This window comes from Balaenoptera physalus (assembly GCF_965194825.1).
Source record: "Balaenoptera physalus genome assembly, chromosome: 19".
NCBI lineage: Eukaryota > Metazoa > Chordata > Mammalia > Artiodactyla > Balaenopteridae > Balaenoptera > Balaenoptera physalus.
This window is the reverse complement of record NC_138900.1, coordinates 1,122,114-1,144,244: the sequence shown is the minus strand read 5'-3', so window position 1 is coordinate 1,144,244 and position 22,131 is coordinate 1,122,114. Positions and strand designations below refer to the sequence as shown.

General features: G+C 43.0%; 1 protein-coding gene across 2 annotated transcripts in view; it reads right to left on the bottom strand.

Moving 5' to 3' along the window:
- Window positions 1–22,131, bottom strand: part of LOC309648109 (uncharacterized protein) — an 81,595-nt gene that overhangs the window by 53,529 nt on the left and 5,935 nt on the right. For both annotated transcript variants that reach the window (XM_082436243.1, XM_082436244.1), the window contains exons 2-3: window positions 21,453–21,579; window positions 4,325–13,105 (exon numbers count right to left, since the gene is read on the bottom strand). In XM_082436243.1, the coding sequence (XP_082292369.1) occupies window positions 10,371–13,105; window positions 21,453–21,579 (2,862 nt within the window). In that variant the 3' untranslated portion in view covers window positions 4,325–10,370. The remainder of the gene's footprint in view (window positions 1–4,324; window positions 13,106–21,452; window positions 21,580–22,131) is intronic.

The window sequence follows — 22,131 nt, the reverse complement described above, 5'->3', positions numbered from 1 at the left end:
GCTGCTAAGGGTGTGGAGGAACAGTAATTTCATTCATTGCCCATTGAAATGCTTAATGGTACAGCCCACTTTGAAAGAGAGTGTGGCAGTTTTCTACAAAACTAAACTCTTACACATCATATAGGAATTGTATTCCTTCGTATTATAAAAAAGGAGTTGAAAACTTACATCCACACAAAAACCTTCACACAGATATTCACAGTAGTTGTATTCATAACTGCCAAAACTTAGAAGTAGTTAAGAACTCCTTCAGCAGACAAATGGACAATCAAGATATATCAAGATACCGGGAACATTATTTAGAGCTGAAATGGAATGAGCTATCGAGTCATGAAAAGACATGCAAGGGAGTTCCTTCATGGTCCAGCGGTTAGCACTCGGCACTTTCACTGCCATGGCCCGGGTTCTGGAACTAAAATCCTGTAAGTCACGTGGCAGGGGGTTAAAAAGAAAAGAGAAACAGAAAACTTAAATGCATGTTACTAAGTGAAGGAAACCAAGATGAAAAGGCTGCATAATGTATGATTCTAACTATATGACACTCTAGAAAAGGGAAAACACATAGAGACAGTAAAAAAAAAAAAAAAAAAAAAAAAAAAAATCAATGCTTACCAAGGAGTACAGGGGAAGAAAGGATGAACAGGTGGAGCACAAAGGATTGAAACACTGAAAACCATTGAAACCACTCTATAATGGGGAATGCGAATCACTAAACATTTATCAAAGCCCATAGAATGTACAATACCAAGAGTCAACCCTAATGTAAACTTCAGATTTTGAGTGATAATAATGTGTCAGTATAGACGCATCAATTTTAATACTTGCTTGGGGGATTCCTGAGTCAATACAATACCTACTAAATTCCCAATGACATATTCAAAAAATAGAAAAACTCTTCCAAAAATTCAGATGGACTCTCAAGGGATTCTATATAGCCAAAGCAATTATGAAAAAGAACAAAGTTGAAGGACTAATACCACCTGATTTCAAACGTTACTACAAAGCTACAGTAAGCAAAATACTATGCTACTGGCATAAAGACAGATATACACAGCAATGGAATAGAACAGGGAGTAGTCTAAAAGTAAACCCTCATATTTATGATCAAATAACTTTTGACCAAAGGACCATTACTATTCAATAAGGGCAGCCTTTTCAATAAATGGTGCTGGGAAAACTGGATACCTGCATACACAAGAATGAAGTTGGGAACTCACCTAATACCACATAGAAAAATTCACTCAAAATATATCAAAAGCCTTGGGACTTCTCTGGTGGTGCAGTGGTTAACACTCCGCACTCCCAATGCAGGGGACCCGGGTTCAATCCCTGGTGGAGGAACTAGATCCCACATGCATGCCACAACTAACAGTTTGTGAGCCACAACTAAGGAGCCCTCAAGCCACAAGTAAGGAGCCCAGCTGCCACAAATAAGACCCAGTGCAACCAAATAAATAAATAATAAGTTTTAAATATACATATATCAAAAGCCTAAATATAAGAGCTAAAACTATAAAATTCTTAGAAAAAGCAAAGGGGAAAAGCTTCAAAATGTTCGATTCAGTTATGATTTCCTGACTATGACAACAAAGGCACAAGCAACAAAAGAAAAAATACAAAAACTGCACCTAATAAAAATGAACAATTTTTGTTGGATGCCTTTAAGTTACACAACATTATGTGTCAATTATACCTCAATAAAGCTGGGGGCGGGGGGGAAAGCGAAAAAAGAGACAAACTTTTGTACATCAAAGGACACTATGAACACAGTAAAAGAGCAACCACAGAATGAGAGAAAATATTTCCAAATCAGGTATACAACAAGGGATTAATATCCAGAATACATGGATAATGCCTTGAACTCAACAACTGCCAAAGAACCAACTTGATTAAAAAATGGAAAAAAGACCTGAATTTTTCTAAAGATATACCAATAAACACACCAATGAGCACACCATTATGGAAATGCAATCGAAATGGAAAAGATACACAAGTTCACATCCATTAGGACGGCTATTATGAAAAAAACAAAATAACACATGCTGGTGTGAATGGAGAGAAATTGGAAACTTGGAAAAAGGTTCATGGTCTGTTTCAGTAGTGACCAAGTCAGTGACTGTTGTACAGTCAGGCACAAATAAATATCAGGTTCAGGAATGAAGCAAAACTTCGGTACCATGGATTTTGACATTCTCCTGGTCAGAGAGGGCAAGCAAGGAGAGAGCTACCAGGCTGACTGCAACACTACTGACCCTGAAGCATCACCTGCAAGACTTTGGGGCTACAGGTGTCCAGGCACTAAGGAGTAGGGAGGCACTAACCTAGCTGTAGTAACCGCAGCACATAACCAAGGAATTTAACAAGGTGTGCCCGGGTCCAGATGTGAGAAACAGAGCTGTTCTTGGGTAAGAAAAGAAAAGCAGAGCCTAGGTCAGAGGATGGAGGTGGGTGTGAGAGCCTTGCTCAGCATGCTGACAAGTGCAAAGTTCTCCAGCATGACATCAAGGTACAGGTGTATCTGAACCTCATTAAGAAGACACCATTCCTCCCAGGAGAAGTACACGGCCACATCCTCAAAGGTCACACTGCCCTGGTAAACAGGGACAAATAAAACCATGAACAGTCTCACTCCTGAAAACCCACAATCCATCTTCCCACACATTTCCCCTACTGCCCGACCAGATGGAGACTCTTGAGACCTTGGGAGGAAAACCTCCCTCCTCTAATCTGAAGCTCCCATTGCCTCCAGAATACACAGGCAGACGTTTAAAGCAGAAATCCTGCTTTTCTGTGTTGTTTATTTCCACTAGAAAAAAAAAAAAGAGAGACCTGCACTTACCTAAACCAGCTCAGCCTCACCTTGACGCACTTCCACAACTGGTATCGAATCAAGAAGTAACCTTACACAACTCCTTCCATTTGAGGTGGGGAATGGGACCCCCTCCATAGAAACCGGCCTACACTCAGGACCATGAACATGGGGTTCTCCAGGGTTCCCAAACCAAAGGGCTGGGAAAATGACTAGTGAATAACCCCAAGACCCTTCTCAAATACAGAGAATGTGTGCATGGGGTCACAACATGTGAGGGACTGGGACAACCTCCATTTAACGAAGGTGCTTCTCTGGCCCTTGGAATCTGTGGGAAAAGGCAGGCGACGGAGGAAAAGTGACCAGGGCGGTGCTCCAGGGGCACAGGCCTTCCCTGGCCCCCTGGCAGTACCAGAACGAGGTAACCTCAGGTTGACTAGCAAACCTCTCCTCTGTGTCTCAGTCCACAGTGCTACCGCTTACCAGTTGGGACCTTGGAAAAGCCACAGCTTCCCTCTGCCTCACTGTCCTCATCACCCCCCTACATTATGTTCTTCCATTGAGCAGGCTTTGGAGTATTTTTAAAACCCTAACTCAAATCATGTCCTTCCTATGCTCAAAACTTTCCACAGGGACTTCCCTGGTGGTGCAGTGGTTGAGAATCCGCCTGCCAATGCAGGGGACACACTTCGATCCCTGGTCCGGGAAGATCCCACATGCCGCGGAGCAACTAAGCCCGTGCGCCACAACTACTGAGCCTGCATTCTAGAGCCCGAGAGCCACAACTACTGAAGCCCACGTGCCTAGAGGCCGTGGCTCCTCAACAAGAGAAGCCACCGCAATGAGAAGCCCACGCACCGCAAGGAAGAGTAGCCCCGGCTCGCCGCAACTAGAGAAGGCCTGCGCGCAGCAACGAAGATCCAATCAGCAATCAATCAATCAATCAATAAATAAATGAATGAATAAACGAATGAATGAATAAATAAATAAATTTATATATTTTAAAAAAACAAGTCTCCACCACTCCCAGGGCCCAAAGAGAAAAGTACAACTCTCATCTACCACTCCAGGTGCAGCCTGGTCTCAAACTTTGTTCCTCCCAGAAACAGGATGGACTCCAGGCTCCGAATGTTCCTCCTTTAGTTGCGTCTACAAGGCTCACCCAGACCACATTACACTGGTGGTCAGAAATAGGGACACGACACCTGAAGGCCTCACTGTCTTGGACCAGACGTAAACAGGCGCCTGTCACGCCGGCCGTTCGTATTTGGGTGGGGAAACGGGCAGGGGAGAACCCGGAGCACGCAGCGTTTACCTTAGCCGGGTCCCTCAGCACGGCCGCCGCCACCGAGTCCCTAAGCGGAGATGCCACAGCCCAGTGACCAGGTCGGACTCGGCGTGGATACTCCACGCAGACCGCGGTCTCCCCGGCCCCGAGACCCGCCCCTGTGCAGTGCGCACAAGACCTCCTTCTGTGCCTTCTTGCCCCGTCAACTGACCCCCAACACCACACACCTCGACTTTCTGACGAGCTCCTCAGACTCCACAGCAATCAAAATGTCCGCCACGAAGACGGCCCTCTCCCGGAGGTTCGCCCTCCCGGAAATGCACCCTTTCTGGATTTTCACTGGATCAACGTTGCTGCCTTAACGCAAGTTGTCCTGGGTAATGTAGTGCAAAGGCTTCAAGGAAACACAGGGCCCCACACCTGAATCACTTTGAAAACAGCCAAGCAGCCCCTAAGGAGCGCTGGGAAACGACTTCTAGGGCGGGGGTGGGGGTGGGGGTAGGAAGCTCCATTCTTCTTATGGGGGCGGGGAAACTTTCCGGTGAGTGTTGAGCATTTAAGGCTCTATAATGCTACTGATTGCTGAAGTGTTTGGATGTTATCTCAGACTCCACGAAGCCAACCCAAGTTGACATCCACTGGTAACAGGAAGCAAATAAACATTATCCTATTGCTCTTGAAACGCATGCGGTCTGAAGCGTTAGTCATCTTGTAAGCTTTGGTAAGGGACAAGAGAAAAGACAGGACCCTGACCAGGAATATGGAAAGGAGATATTGGGCAGCCCTGAAGCAGCTGGACAAGAGCGAGAGAGCTGGTTCTGGTCACGTCAGAAATGGCTCTCCTGTCTGCATAGTCAATGACTTGCACAACTCAGCAAGAGACGGATGATCAGGCCACCCACCATGGCTGTCCTCTTGCTCTTTGTACATCCCCTGGTCCAGCAGTCTGATTCACCTGCACCCTACTCACATGGCTGACCTTCCCTCTTAAACATAAGCCTAATCAGCAAACACCTGGGTACCTGCCCAGGCCTCAGCTAGTGATTAATCTTTAGATCAGAAACTCTCCACTTTGATAGTGTTACCAGAGGGGATGTGAGGAGTATGCTCCTCTGCTGCTTTCCTTGATAACCAATGAGCCAGCATGATGTCAATTCCCGCTAAAGCTGGTAACCTCCTTCTCCAGAAGCTAAAACTGCTGAAACATCCTGCCTGCTGCCTGCCTACCAAGATGGGGTGTCTCTCCAGGACCTTGCTTTGGATGATTTAGATCCAATATCCATTAAACCATTGATGTCTCTGTCACTCATTTAGCAATACATCTTGCACCTGACAGCTCCTTAGGAAGACCACCTGTCTATTTAAAAACGGCCCCCTTCCTTCAGGGCCTGCATTATTGTCCCTTGTCTGTATACACCAGAGTCTGGCTCTGAGCAACCAAAGGCCCCTCATTCCCTGCAGAGTCACTCCTTCAAGGCACAGAAACTGCATGCAGATGCCCAGGGGTCCATCTCTGCTGGTCAGGCCGCATTTCTACCTACTCAGCCTCAGGACAAATATCAGTTCCTGTGGCTGACTGAGGGGGGATGGGGAGGTGTCTTGAGGCCAGTGTCAAGGATGCTTCCTGTCCTGGGAGACTGTCTTAAGGCTGTCCAGACGGGAGTGTGGAAGTGATGGCTCCGAGGCTGAAACCCCACATCGGGACCGCAGAGGGCAGGGGGTCCCGGAGTGGACCAAGACCCTAGAGCGTGGGCCCAGGTGCCACAAATCTTCTTTTATTTCTTCTTCATCAAAGCACACGTGGCCTCTGGGCCCTGAAGGAGGATTCAGCCAGGAGGAGGGAGATTGGTCACCGCCACTCAGGGGTGCACTTTTGTGAGGGAGCCGGGCCACGGCAGTGAAAAGGAAGGACTCAGCCTTTGGGCAAACATTCTGGATTTCGTGTCTTGAACCAAGCCTGAGGGAGCATAGGGAACACAGCCTGTGGGACCAGGGAGGAGTCCCAGCCCAGGGGTCTTTCATATGGCCCACCTTCGTGTGGCGCCACCATCTCCAGGTTTCCCCTGTGTCCCCAGGCCACCCCGCCCTCCTCTGGGAGTCTGTGGTTCCCCTATCCCCCACCCTGGAGACCACCTAGCTCTCTTCCTTTATCACTGTCTCCTCTGATAGGTTATCTCAGATCACACGTGGCGCCCCTGGACTTGGTGCACATGGGTCCACAGAGGAAAAAGCCTCAACAGGTTCCCTCTAGTACACGGGAGCAGGAAGAGACACGAGCGAACCAGCCCTTGTGGGGCGCCCATAGGACCCTCCACCCTGCACTCCTGGGCCTGAGTCCTTCTGAGAAACCACAACAAGAACTGGCATGAACTCAGTAACCCCGGAACCCCCAGCGTCTTCCCAATTCAGGGTGTCTGGAAAAGCAGCACCCAGAAGTGGTGAAATCCATGAAGGTAAATAGCTGCTGGAGACCAACAATCAACAATTACAGAATGGGACAGATGAAAATCACTTGGACTAGAGTGCAGAAGGTTAGAACCCCTTACAAGGGAACTGGTTGTGTTTCTTCATCTCCTGTAAGAATAAACCCATAGGGGGACTCGCTGTGCTACTAAGGAGGTGGGGCGGAGGAGGGGAGTCATTCCCTATTTCCTTTTGATCTTGATAGGTTCAGAGTAAAGTACATCAAAATAGCGCATCTTGGCATACAGAATATCTTAAGCTCAAGGAGATTAAGAAAACCACAGAAGCAGAAAGGTCACTATGACCTCCCCCCACTGCTGAAGAGAAAATTGCCAACCAAGATTTCTATATACAGCAAATATGTCCTTCAAGAATGGATGAAACAAAACGATTTGAAATGAGAAAATTAATGCACAATTAACCCAGAATAATGAACATTAAAAGTTCTATTCAAGGACAATGAACAATGGATTGTAATTCCAGTTGAAAGATCAGTGATGACAGAAGGAATGATAACTGAAGAGAGAAATGCATGTGTTGATTGACATACATGTCACTAATTGTGTAAAGCATTGAGTAATATTTCCTTACAGATTTAGAATGATAGAATCCCTATGCATACCTTGAAAAACATATATTCCTATGGGAAAAATTAATGTTTTAAACCCCTTGTAATATGCAGAACGAAGAAAAAAAATGTATTTATAACTCTGTGCTCTAATGTGTTAAATAAGTGATTTTGGGCTTAAACAATAAATAGAATAAAGGTATATATTTTCAAAGCTAGAAGTAAAGAAAATTGAATTACAAATAACTAATAAATAGAGGGTTAAAATTTTTTTAAAGACCAAGATAAAGAACAAGGGGCAGGGGAAGAAATCCACAAAATAAAAGGATATATTTCAACCCAAATATATCAACAATTACATTAAATGGCTTGAAATAAACATTCAAAGTAGCTGTCAGTACTTTTGGATGGCCCTAGGCTTCCTTAGCAAGGGATTTAATTTTCATCAAGTGAAGTTCGAGGGCAAGTTTTGAATTTCTATTCAAAGAATAACTAATGTTCCCTGGCAGGCTCAAACACATACAGCTACAGATGCTACAGATACACACCACCACCACAAAAGTTTTCCTATCCAGCCTCATCTAACCCTGGCAGGCCCAAGGAAAGCAAGGCCACATAAAACTCATCTACCCAAATAACTGTCAGGGAGCAGTCCTGCCTATTTTTTGTGCCAGGCATTGGAAACTTTGGCTGCAGTTACTCCACATAGCTGACAGCTGATCCAGAAATCTAACAGAACAAGCTAAGCCTCTCAGGCCCACAGATGCAACAGCTCGCTCTTGAGGACTGAAGGGAAAAAAATCATTCTCTGGGACTCACCCCATCATCTCAATTATGCACATGTCTTGCCAACTCTGCCTCCTACTAATGTGTCCCAGGTCATCCTGTCCTCACCATCTCCAATGCCACCATCCTGGGCCGGTCCATCATCATAGGGCTCCTGACTACACAAAGGATTCTGTCCTCTCTCCTACATCAGTTCTTCCCTCCTAAGTTCACTCTCCACACAGAAGCCAGAGAGACTTAGAAACAAATAGATGATCACACCATCTTGCTACACCCCTTCTTCAGCCTCCCAGAGTAGTAGGAACAAAATCCAAAGGATATCACCATAAAGAAGTGATCAAAGGAAACACTGCCAATACTGGGAAAACAGACATCGTGTTTCCTGATATGGTACACTGAAAAGGACAAGGCTGCACTTTCGTATTATCTTGGATGGGAGCAAAACAGCAACAATAAAAACAATAAACCACATAATCTGAATCTATTTATAAGGATATCTTATTGTATATCAAGTGAGGGAAATTTTACAAAATAATTGTCATGTATTGTATAAAAAATACCAAGGGAAAACAACTTGAAGGAAATCAGAGAGATTGTGTCAGAATGGACATTAAAGGGAGATGAGAAATAAATGTAATTTGTGTGACTTTATATGGTTCTGGACTGAAAAGACTAGATATAAAGGACATAAATAGGATGCTTGAGATCAGTAGGATGGCAGTTCTCTGCATTACACTGGTATTCCCTAATATGCCAGAAGTCCTCTCTAATGCAGTAAAGAAAATGAACATATAACAATTGGAAAAGAGAAAAGCAAGCTGTCCTTCCTTAACACAAGTCAGTATTTCCACAACTGTCCACCTTCACTAAAGTCCTACTCTGGATACCCTATTTACTCTTTCAACCCATCCCAAACCCCTGTTTTTCCTCAACTGTAACTTGCTCTTTTTCTCCCTTTTCATAGGAGCGTCTCATTCTAATATTCCATGAAATCTAATTACCTAGGTGCAGTTTCCATCAACTACAATATTGCTTACATAAGGACTGACTCCTTTTTATGTCTTGGACGTGAATATATCCCATTTACTAGAATATGCCTTACTCACAAGATTGCTGCTATATTTCTTGAGACACTGAACACATATGACAATAGACGTGTGTTCTTCATTTGCATCACTTCGGATAGTTTTTCTAACTCCATTATGTCTTCTTTCCGTTTCATGATTTCTTTGCATAGTATTGTCATTGTAACAATCTTAATTCTTCCAATGCAAGAGCACAGGATATCTTTCCATTTCTTTATCTTCAATCTTCTTCATCAATGTTTTATAGTTTTCTGAATATGTCTTTCAAGCCCTCAGTTAATTTGCTACTAGGTATTTTGTTCTTTCTGATGCGATCTGAAGCAATTTTTTTTTTTTTACTTTTTCTTTCTGATAGTTCATTATTAGTGTATAGAAATACAACAGATGTCTGTATATTTGTACTATATCCTATAGCTTTGCTGAATTCGTTAATTAGTTCTAAGAGTTTTGAGGTGGACACTAGGGTTTTCTATATAAAGTATCATGTTATCTGAAAATACTGTTTTACCTCTTACCTTCGAATTTGGATGCTTTTGCTTGTCTGATTGCTGGGGCTAGGACTTCCAATACTATGTGAAATAGAAGTGGTGGAAGTGGGCATCCTTCTCTTCTTCCTGAATTTAGGGGAAAGCCTTTCAGCTTTCCACCAGTATGAAGTTTGTTGTGGGTTTGTCATAAATGGCCTTTATTGAGATATGTTCCCTCTATACCCACCTGGATGGGTTTTCATCATGAATGGATGCTGAATTTTGTCAAATGCTTCTTCTCTGTCTACTGAGATGATCATGTTATTTTTCATCCTTCCTTCTGTTAATGTGGTGTCCTACATTGATTAGTTTTCTCTGTCCTCGGACTGGGTCACATCCCCATCCCAAGGTTGAGTCTGTTCCTCGATTTTGGCTGCCCCACATCTATTGCACACCTGTGGCATGGAGTTAGCAGGACCAGATCATTATCGGGTACAAAAGTCGGATCCTTCATAGGAAAGCCATCAATATTTGTTCCCAGTGAAATGACAGTCCTGTCCGGTCACGTGCGGGGAGGGGGTGTCCTGAGCAGAACTCTTTGTGTCTGTGTGAGGGTGGCAAGAGGGTTTCCGAATGGACAAAGTGTTGAGTCCCCAAAGCAGGGTAGGGAGTGAGAGAGGAGCGCTGTGACCAGACTCCTCATGGCCTGAACCAGTCAACCTAGCACTGTATCCTAAATCCCTGTCCATTGCTAGGAGTTCACAAGCAGATGACACCCCTTCTCTCACCCTGAGTTTCTTCTCTAGAAATGGTCCATCTGTTGCATGATGACTGCACCTGTTCCTCCCATTATGTTACCATGTCAAACTCCTCTGAACCCCAGTGGCGGCCTTATCAGCTGCATTCATAGGGCATTTTCTCCACGGTGAACTCTCTGATGATGAATTAAGCTGCACTTTTGGATAAAAGATTTACCACATTCTTTGCACTCATGAGGCCTTTCTCCAGTATGGATTTTCCTATGGGTACTGAGGATTTGTCTCTGGCTAAAAGATTTTCCACATTCACTGCATTCATAAGGCCTTTCTCCAGTATGAACACTCTGATGATTTCGGAGGCCAGACCTAGAAGTAAAAGACTTCCTACATTCCTTACACTCATAAGGCCTTTCTCCTGTGTGAACTCTCTGATGATTTTGGAGGCCAGATCTCGCAGTAAAAGATTTCCCACATTCCTTACACTCATAAGGCCTTTCTCCTGTGTGAATTCTCTGATGATTTCGGAGCCCAGCTCTCGCAGTAAAAGATTTCCCACATTCATTACACTCATAAGGCCTTTCTCCTGTGTGAACTCTCTGATGTTTAATAAGGCCAGAAATAACAATAAACAATTTCCCACATTCACGGCACTCATAAGGTCTTTCTCCAGTATGAACTCTCTGGTGATTTCGGAGGCCAGACCTAGCAGTAAACGATTTCCCACATTGGCTGCACTCATAAGGCCTTTCTCCTGTGTGAACTCTCTGGTGTATAAGAAGTTGACATCTATGAATAAAGGACTTCCCACATTCACTGCACACATAAGGCCTTTCTCCTGTGTGAATTCTCTGGTGTATAAGAAGTTGACATCTATGAATAAAAGATTTCCCACATTCACTGCACACATAAGGCCTTTCTCCTGTGTGAACTCTCTGGTGTATAAGAAGTTGACACCTATGGAAAAATGATTTCCCACATTGGCTGCACTCATAAGGCCTTTCTCCAGTATGAATTCTCTGATGATTTTGGAGGCCAGACCTAGCTGTAAAAGATTTCCCACATTGATTACACTCATAAGGCCTTTCTCCTGTGTGAACTCTCTGGTGTATAAGAAGTTGACATCTATGAATAAAGGATTTCCCACATTCACTGCACTCATAAGGCCTTTCTCCTGTGTGAACTCTCTGGTGTATAAGAAGGTGACATCTATGAATAAAGGATTTTCCACATTCATTGCACTCATAAGGCCTTTCTCCTGTGTGAACTCTCTGATGATTTTGGAGGGCAGACCTAGCTGTAAAAGATTTCCCACATTCATTGCATTCATAAGGCCTTTCTCCTGTGTGAACTCTCTGGTGTATAAGAAGTTGACATCTATGGATAAAGGATTTCCCACATTGGCTGCACTCATAAGGTCTTTCTCCAGTATGAATTCTCTGATGATTTTGGAGGCCAGACCTAGCTGTAAAAGATTTCCCACATTGGCTGCACTCATAAGGCCTTTCTCCTGTGTGAACTCTCTGGTGTATAAGAAGTTGACATCTATGGATAAAGGACTTCCCACACTGGCTGCACTCATAAGGCCTCTCTCCAGTATGAATTCTCTGATGATTTTGGAGGGCAGACCTAGCTGTAAAAGATTTCCCACATTCACTGCACTCATAAGGCCTTTCTCCTGTGTGAACTCTCTGGTGTATAAGAAGTTGACATCTATGGATAAAGGATTTCTCACATTGGCTGCACTCATAAGGCCTTTCTCCAGTATGAATTCTCTGATGATTCTGCAGGACAGACCTAACTGTAAAAGATTTCCCACATTCACTGCACTCATAAGGCCTTTCTCCTGTGTGAACTCTCTGGTGTATAAGAAGTTGACATCTATGAATAAAGGATTTTCCACATTCACTGCACTCATAAGGCCTTTCTCCTGTGTGAACTCTCTGGTGTATAAAAAGTTGACATCTATGGATAAAGGATTTCCCACATTCACTGCACTCATAAGGCCTTTCTCCAGTATGAACTCTCTTATGTTGAAGGAAATTGGACTTTTTGCTAAAAGATTTTCCACATTCACTGCATTCATAATGCTTTTCTCCAGTGTGAACTCTCTGATGTTGAATGAAGCTGGACCTCTGGAGAAAAGATTTAGCACATTTCTTGCATGCATAAGGCTTTTCTCCAGTGTGGATCTTCCTATGCACACTGAGGTGGTGGCTTCGGCTAAAGGATTTTCCGCATTCGCTGCACTCATAAGGCTTTCCTCCAGTGTGAACTCTCTGGTGCTGCATAAGATTACAACTTTGGGTGCAGGCTTTCCCACATTTGCTGCACTCACAAAACCCTTCACTAGTGACGACTCTCTCACACATATCTGTGTGGCTGGAGGCTTTCTTGCCTTCTCCCCAGCTCCGATTAATTGTTCCACTGTGAAAAACAGCTTCACACTCGTGACTGTTGTTTCGTTCCTTCCTGATATTACTGGCCTGTTGCTGAAGTCCCATGTTGGCTGCTAATTTCTTCCCAATTTCACTGTACACAGAGAGATTCCCTGAAGCGTAGACTGTGAAGCTCTTCAAAAATGCAAGTCTCCCCATATCACATCGGAAGGGTTTCTCTCTAATGTGCTGCTTCCGGTGCTGTTGAAGGTTTGCAGTGAAATAGAACTGTTTCCCACATGCCCCACATGTGTATGCTTTCTGGCCCCTATTTGTTCCCTGCTCTTCAGCCAAGTGCAAAATGTCTCTCAAGACTGGGACGCACATCTTACAGGGCTGGGCCTTCTCAGGAGATGAACCTGCCCTGGGGGTCCTAATCTGTGATACTCCCTCCACACATATGTTCTCTTCAGAAGGTGTCTCTTCATCGACTCCACGCCAAGAACCTGAAAACAAAGACGTGATGGTGAAATTCATGTTGACGTTGTTGGATGGGGGTGACACCATCACAACTGTATGTCTGACACATGAAAGAACCAATCCACGGGACTGTGTTCAGCAAATGGAGTTGGGGTCAAATTGAGGATGCAGCTGTTCTGCATTATTGGGACTTAAGGTCACAGAATTGAGGAGGCCTCACCAAGCATAGGACACAAGGACTGGATGTGGCCCAAGGGTGAAAGGCATGTTCTACAATTCACTCCTCTGTCAATGGCTTTCACCAGGACCACATCTGCTGCTGATCTGTGATACTGTGCACAAGTATATGCCCATGCACCAGAAAATCCAACTGAAACAGTAGCTGGTATTCATGGAACATTAAAGTATACCTGCCTAATGCCATTCAACGATACCTGCACAATGTCATAAAGTACTATAGAGAAAACAATGTAAAGACTACATGAGAGAAGTGGCTTAGAGAGGTGGTAGGGAATAAATCCCAGGCTGCAGTCAGAATAAAAATGAGTAGTCGTAGAAATGACAAGTTGGCAGAGTACCAAGAATGGAGAAAAGACAAAAGAAGTGATTTGGGGCCACTGGCAATGGGGCTAAAACACCAGTCACACAAGATATGTTCCTGATATGACTTAAAACACAGACCTGATATCAAGCCCTCCCCCAGCTGCCATTCATCTTGGCCAGACTACCTGTGAGCTCTTTTTGCTGAGACCAGAGTCATGTCCATCCTGTGAAGCCCCAAGGACTCTCCATCTCCAGTTGAACAACTACATAGGACACAAATGACACAAGGCCTAATGGAATGTCAGGATGGGTGAGTGGCCAATACGAACCCAGAGGAACTAAGCACACAACAGACAAAAGAACGATATTTAAATACTACAAACAGAAACGTCAGTGGAGCCAGAGGGAAGGATGTACAGTGGATGGAGTACAAAATGCTAGGAAACAAAATGTTAGGTGTTTTTCTCCCCACCTGAAAAACAGGGGATGGGTTAGGAATCCATCTCCCTACGTGAAAAACACTGGATGGAGTAAAAGGTGTTAGGAATCCACTCCCAACCTGAACAACAGTGGATGGAGTACAAGGTGTTATGAATCCGTCTCCCCACCTGATTTTAAGGGCCAGTGTCTCTTTTCCTACTCTTCATTTTTCTGGTTTTTCGCTTTTGAAGAGTGAGATATTTAAAGACTAACATTCAAAATCAGCCATCAAAAGTCATAGTGCACCCCCAGGAAAGGCACAGTGAAAACCCCTTAAGTTTACACCTCATGTTGATATCCAGGAAAGAGTCACCTGAAAACTTCAACAACAAAGAGAAGCCCCCACCAGCAAACCCTTGTTAAAGTGAATACAGGATCTCCAGAGTTACCATATTATAAGATACAAATGCTCAGTTTTCAATGACAAAAACTCACAAGACATACAAAGAAACAGGAATGTATGATGCAAAGGAAAATAACAAATCAACCGCAACTATAACTTATAAACAGGTACACAAAAAATAGATGGCGAACTAAATAGAAAGACTTAAAAACAACTGACTAAAGGATGTTCAAATAGCTAAAAAAAAAAAAAAAACAGGTGTACAGAAAAAAAAAATGTTGCCTGAACAAATTGGGAATAACAATAAAGAAAGAGAAAGTATAAGTATTGTAAAAATGGAAATTTGGGAACTGAAAAGTACAATTGCTAAAAAAAAAAAACAGGAGTACAGAAAAAAGTGTTGCCTGAACAAAGTAGGAATAACAATAAAGAGATAGAAAGTATAAGTATTGTAAAAAAGGAAATTTGGGAACTGAAAAGTACAATTGCTGAAGTGGAAAAAAAAAAAAAACACTAGAGGGATTTGAAACAGAAAAACATAGCACACTTATGGATTGATATGAATAGGAACATCCAAAAATCTAAGTAAACTCCAAGCAGAATAGACTGTGAGAGCCATACTGCAGCACATTATAATAAAACTGTTGAAATGCAGAGACAAAGAATCTTGAAATCAGCAAGAGAAGTGACTCATTCCAGACAAGGGATCCCCAAGAAGGTTATCAGCACATTTCTAATCAGAAATCTGGCCAGAAAGCAGTGGGCTGATATATTTAAATTGTTGAAGGAAAACAATATGTCAACCAATAACCCTGCAGCAGGGAAACATCCTTCAAAAACTAAGGAAAATTAACATATTCCAACGTAAACAAAAGCTAAAGAAGTTCTTTAACACTAGCCTTGCCTTGCAGTAAATGCTAAATGGAGTCTTTCAGGTTGAAATGAAAAAAACACTAAACGGTAATTCAAAGTTATTTGAAAGTAATGATCTCTGAGAAAGGTAAATCCATAGAAAATTATAAAAGCTACTGCGATTGTAAGTTTATAACAGCACTTTTTCTTTTTCTACCTGATTGCACAGAATAATGCATTTAAAGAAACCGTAGTCTCAGGTTAAACACACTGCATACAAGTATGTAATTTTGTAAAATCAATACTAGAAAATGGTGGGGATAGAGCACTACAGAAGGAGAGATGTTTTTGTAATGTTATTGATGGTAAGCTGGTGTAAATTAAAATTAGTATGTTGGTAGGTTTAGGATATAAAATGTAATCCCCATGGTAACTACAAATAATCATATAATGTACACAAAGGAAATGAAAAGACAATTAAAACATATCACTAAACAAATTTAAATACAAAAGGAGAAAATAACAAAAAAATAAGGAACAACTAGCTCTAAGGCATACAGAAAACAAAGAGCAAAATGACAAAAATACCTCATCAGTAATTGCTCTAAATGTGAATGGATTAAACTCTCAAAGCAAAAGACAGACTGACAGATTTTTTTAAATGATCCAACTGTATGCTGTTGACAAAAGTCAATTAAATTGAAAATGAAAGGTTAGAAAAAGATATTTCATGCAAATAGTAACGAAAAGAACACAGGGGTGGCTATTATTCATATCAAACAATAAAGAAATCTAGGGACTTCCCTGGTGGTGCAGTGGTTGGGAATCTGCCTGCCAATGTAGGGGACACAGGTTTGATCCCTTGTCTGGGAAGATTCCACATGCCGTGGAGCAACTAAGCCCATGCGCCACAACTAATGAGTCCACGTGCCACAACTACTGAAGCCCACATGCCTAGAGCCTGTGCTCTGCAATGAGAAGCCACCACAATGAAAAGCCCGCGTGCCGCAACGAAGACCCAATGCAGCCAAAAATAAATACATAAAATAAATAAATTTTTTAAAAAAAGACCCAATGCAGCCAAACATAAATAAATAAGAAAAATAAAAATAAGTATACATATTTACACACCTCATAATAGACCATCAAAAGATATAAAGCAAAACCTGACAGAACTGAAAAGAGAAACAGTTCTACTATAGTATGGGGACACTTCAATGCTCTGCTCTCAGCAATAGACAGGAACAATAGTTTAAATTAGATTAAGATCATACAAACTGTCCTCTCCAACTGAAACAGAATGAAGAGAGAGATCAATCACATATGGAAAACTTAAATATCCACAAATTTCTGGAAATTAAACAACATGTTTTGAAACAACCAATAAGTCCATGAAAAACAACTCACACAGGAAACTAGAAAATACTTAAGAGACTAAAGAAAACAATAATATAACATACTAAAACTTATAGGATGCCACAAAAGCACTACTAAGGAGAAAATTTACATCTATAAATGCTTACATATAAACAAAGAAATATCATCAATCAACAACTTACCTTTACAACTTGAGGAACTACAAAACAAACAAACTAAACAAAGCCTTCTGAAAAAGGAAATGATGAAGATTAGAAAAACAAAATAGCCAGAACATTCTGTTCTTAACAAAGCCTGCCCTCAGTAGAAACTACTTAACCAGAGCCTAACCTACTGTCATTTTATCAGAGCCTAACTTACCTGGGAAAGAGGAAATACCCAACTACAGCCCCCAATACCCATCCTGTCCCAACTAAGGGAGAGAAAATTAAATTGAGAAGAAGTTGTGAAGTTCAGGATCCAGGCACACAGGCTCATTAAAAGATTGAAAATTAAATATAATATGAATGCTAACAGCAACATGCATGCTTCCACTCTCCACATCTTACCAACACATCAATAAAAGCCTATCTGGGCTTCCCTGGTGGCGCAGTGGTTGAGAGTCTGCCTGCCGGTGCAGGGGACACGGGTTCGAGCCCTGGTCTGGGAAGATCCCACATGCCGAGGAGCAACTGGGCCCATGAGCCACAACTACTGAGCCTGCACGTCTGGAGCCTGTGCTTCGCAACAAGAGAGGCCACGATAGTGAGAGGCCCGCGCACCGCGATGAAGAGTGGCCCCCGCTTGCCACAACTAGAGAAAGCCCTCACACATAAACGAAGACCCAACACAGCCATAGAAAATAAATAAATAAAATAAAATAAAAAAAATAAAAGCCTATCTACAATGGTTCCTTTTAGGCAATACATCATGCCAGTTGCAAAGAAAAAAATTACAGGGCCAACTAAAAGGCCAAAAAACAAATTTTGAAAAGGCAAAGGAAACTTCAGAACTAGAATCATGTATCACAGGGAGGGACTTCTCTAGGGATCCAGCGGTTAAGTCTCCACAGTTCCACTGTAAGGGGCACTGGTTCGATCCCTGGTAAGGGAACTAAGATCTTGCATGGCAGGAAGGGAAGGGAGGGGAGGGGAGGGGAGGGGAGAGGAAGGGAGGGGAGGAAGAAAGAAAAGAGGGAGGCTGGGAGGGATATCACAGGGATGTTGGAATGATCAAATTGGTAATGTAAAACAATTATGATTAATATGCTAATTAATGCCTGCTAATGGATAAAGCAGACAGCATATAAGACAAGAAAGGCAATGCAAGCAGAGATGAAAATTCTAATAAAGAACCAAAAGGAAATGCTAGAGATCAAAAAGAACAGAAGAGGAATGAAGAATGAATAGGATGGGCTTATTAAGACTGGACACAACTCAGGAAAGAATCTCTCAGCTAGAAACTTCTAAAACTGAAAAACAAAGAGAAAAAGGACTAAAAAAAAAAAAGAATATCTAAAAACTGTATAATACCTGCAAATGCTTTAACATACATATATAGAAACATCAAAAGGAAAAAAAGAATAAGGAATAGAAAAAATATTTGAAGCAATAATGATGGAGAATTTCCACCAAGTTGTCAGACACCAACCCACAGATTCAGGAAGCTCAGAGAACATCAAGCAGGTTTAATGCCAAAAAACTACACCTAAGCTGGGGCTTCCCTGGTGGCACATTGGTTAAGAACCCACCTTCCAATGCAGGGGACACAGGTTCGAGCCCTGGTCCAGGAAGATCCCACATGCTGTGGAGCAACTAAGCCTGTGTGCCACAACTACTGAGCCTGCATTTTAGAGCCCGCAAGCCACAACTACTGACCCCACGTGCCACAACTACTGAAGCCTGTGAACCTAAAGCCCGTGCTCCGCAACAAGAGAAGCCACGACAATAAGAAGCCCGCACACCGCGATGAAGAGTAGCCCTCGCTCACGGCAACTAGAGAAAGCCCGCGCACAGAAACGAAGACCCAACACAGCCATAAATAAATAAATATATATTAAAAAAAAAAAAAAAACTACACCTAAGCATATCACATTCAAATACAGAAAAAAAAAATCCCAAAAGAAACCAGAGGAATAAACACTTTAGTCATGGGGAAGCAACAAAAAGAATAACATGTGAATTTTCAGAAATCATGCAAACAAGAAGAGAAAGGAGTGAAACATTTAAAGTTTGGGGTGGGGGTGGGGTGGCCAATGTCATCCTAGAATTCAGAATGCAATAAAATTACTCTTCAACAGTGATGGTGAAATAAACACTTTCTTAGATGCACAAAAATCGTGCAAATTCATTAAAAAAAGTTCTTTAGAGAGATGGAAAATAATACAGATCAGAAATTTGGGTTTCACAGAGAAAGAAAGAGCATTGTAGAATTTTAAAAGTTTCACTGACATATAATTGATGTGGAACATTTTATTTGTTTAAGCTGTACAACATAACTTGATATGTGTATACATTGTGCAATGATTACAATAAGTTTAGTTAACACCACAATACAATTTTTTTCTTCTGATGAGAACTTTTAGGATTTACTCTCTTAGCAAATTTGAAATACACCATACAGTATAATTAACTATAATCACTAAGCTATGCATTACATCCCCGGGACTTATTCACGTTACAACTAGAAGTCTGTAGCTTCTGACACCATTCACGCATTTCATCTAACCCTGTTCGCCCATCCCCTACTCTGGCAACCGCTAATTTCTGTGCTGTCTCTGAGTTTGGGGGGGTGTGTGTGTGTGGTTTTTTTTTCTTTAAAGATTCCAGGGACTTCCCCAGTTGTCCAGTGGTAACGAACGTGCCTTCCAATGCAGGGGACGCAGGTTCGATTCCCTGGTCGGGAAACTAAAATCTGACATTCTGCAGGAAAACTAAGCACGCACACCACAACTACTGAGCTCGTGCGCCTCAACTAGAGACTATGCGTGCCACAACTACAGAGCCCACAAACCCTGGAGCCTGTGCACCACATCTAGAGAAGAGAAAAACCTGCACACCACAACTAGAGAGAAGCTTGTGCTGCAACGAAGAGCCCGAGTGTCCCAACGAAAGATCCTGCATGCCTCGATGAAGATACCGCATGCTGCAACTAAGACTCGTCACAGCCAAAAGGAAAAGATTCCACATGTATGTGTAATTATGGAGTACAACTGACTCTTGAACAACATGGGTTAGAACTGCATGGGTCCACTTACACATGGTTATGTTTAATTAAATAAACACAGCACCACATGATCTGTAGTTGAATGAATCCACAAATGCAAAACTTCAGAATCACAGGGCTGACTGAAACTTCATCATCTGCAGATTTCAGTATATGCAGGGGCTCCTGGAATCAATCCTCTCTGGAAACTGGCAAACAACTGTATTTGTCTTTCCCTGTCAGACTTATTTCACTTAGCATAATGATCTCAAGGTCCATCCATGTTATTACGAATGGCAGAATTTCTTTCTTTTTTAATAGTTGAACAATATTGAATAGTGTTCCATATACAGCACATTTGTTACCCATTCATCCATCAATGGACACTTAGATTCTTTTCATGTCTTGGATAGTGTAAATAATGCTGCAATAAACAGGGGGTACAGATATCTTTTTTTTTTTTTAAATATATTTATTTATTTATTTTTGGCTGCTTTAGGTCTTCGTTGCTGCACATGGGCTTTCTCTAGTTGTGGCGAGCTGGAGCTACTCTTTGTTGTGGTGCATGGGTTTCTCATTGCGGTGGCTTCCCTTGTTGCAGAGCACAGGCTCTAGGCACGGGGGCTTCAGTAGTTGTGGCACACGGGCTTCAGTAGTTGTGGCTCACGGGCTCTAGAGCGCAAGCTCAGTAGTTGTGACACACGGGCTTAGCTGCTCTGCAGCATGTGGGATCTTACCAGACCAGGGCTCGAACCTGTGTCCCCTGCATTGGCAGGTGGATTCTTAACCACTGCACCACCAAGGAAGTCCCCAGATATCTTTTTGATATGATGATCTCACACCCTTTGGATAAACACACAGAGGTGGAATTGCTGGATCATAGCGTAGTTCCTTAATTAATATTTTAAGAACTTCCCTGTGGTGCAGTGGTTAAGAACCTGCCTGCCAATGCAGGGGACATGGGTTCGATCCCTGAGCCGGGAAGATCCCACATGCCACGGAGCAACTAAGCCCATGCACCGCAACTACTGATCCTGCGCTATAGAGCCTGCACGCCACAACTACTGAAGCTCACACGCCTAGAACTCCTGCTCTGCAACAAGAGAAGCCACTACAATGAGAAGCCCATGCACCACAAAGAACAGTAGCTCCCATTCGGCTCAACTAGAGAAAGCCCACTCTCAATGAAGACCCAATGTAGCCATAAATAAATAAATAGATAGATAGACAGATAGACAGATAGATAAATAAATAAATAATGTCGGGTGCAGGAACAGAGCAACCTTTGGGTAGTATGGATCTGTACCCTCACTTGGCCCAAGAGAGGGCAAGCAAGGAGGGATCTCTAAAGCGGACTGCAACACTGCTGAACCTGAATGGTCACCTGCAAGACTTTGGGGCTACAAGTTTCATGGCACTAAGGAGTAGGGATGCACTCTGCCTAGCCATTGTAACCGCAGCACATAACCGCAGCATGTAACTTTAAGAAGAAAGCAGTGCCCATGGTCCAGATGTGAGAAGGACAGAACTACCTTGGGGAAAAGGAGAAAGGCAGAGCCTAGCTCAGAGGATGGGGATGGGTGTGAGGGCCTTACCCAGCATGCAGACAAGGGCAAAGTTCTCCAGCATGACATCAAGGTACAGGTGTATCTGAACCTCATCAAGAAGACACCATTCCTCGCAGGAGAAGTACACGGCCACATCCTCAAAGGTCACACTGCCCTGGTATAACAGGGACAAATATAACCATGAACAGTCTCATTCCTGAAAACCCACAGTCCATCTTCCCACACATTTCCCCTACCACCCAACCAGATGGAGCCTCTCAAGACCTGGGGAAGAGAACCTCCCTCCTTTGATCTGAACCTCCCATTGCCTCCAGAATACACAGGTAGTCATTTCAAGTCTAACTCCAGTTCTTCCCTGTTTATTTCCATCAGAAAAAAGGAGACCTGCACTTACCTAAACAAGCTCAGCCTCACCTCAAAACACTGCCACAGGGACTTCCCTCGTGGTCCAGTGGTTAAGGCTACGAGTTTCCACTTCAGGGGGCACAGGTTCAATCCCTGGTGGGAGAACTAAGGATCCCGCATGACGTGTGGTGTGGCCAAAAAAAAACATTAAAAAAAACAACGCCACATACTGGTACCGGTTCCAGGAGTAACCCTCCACACCTCCTTCCATCAGTGGTGGGAAACTAGAACCCCCTCCACAAAAGCTGGCCTGCACTCAGGAAACCAAGTATGGGGTTGTCCAGGGTCCCCAAACCAAAGT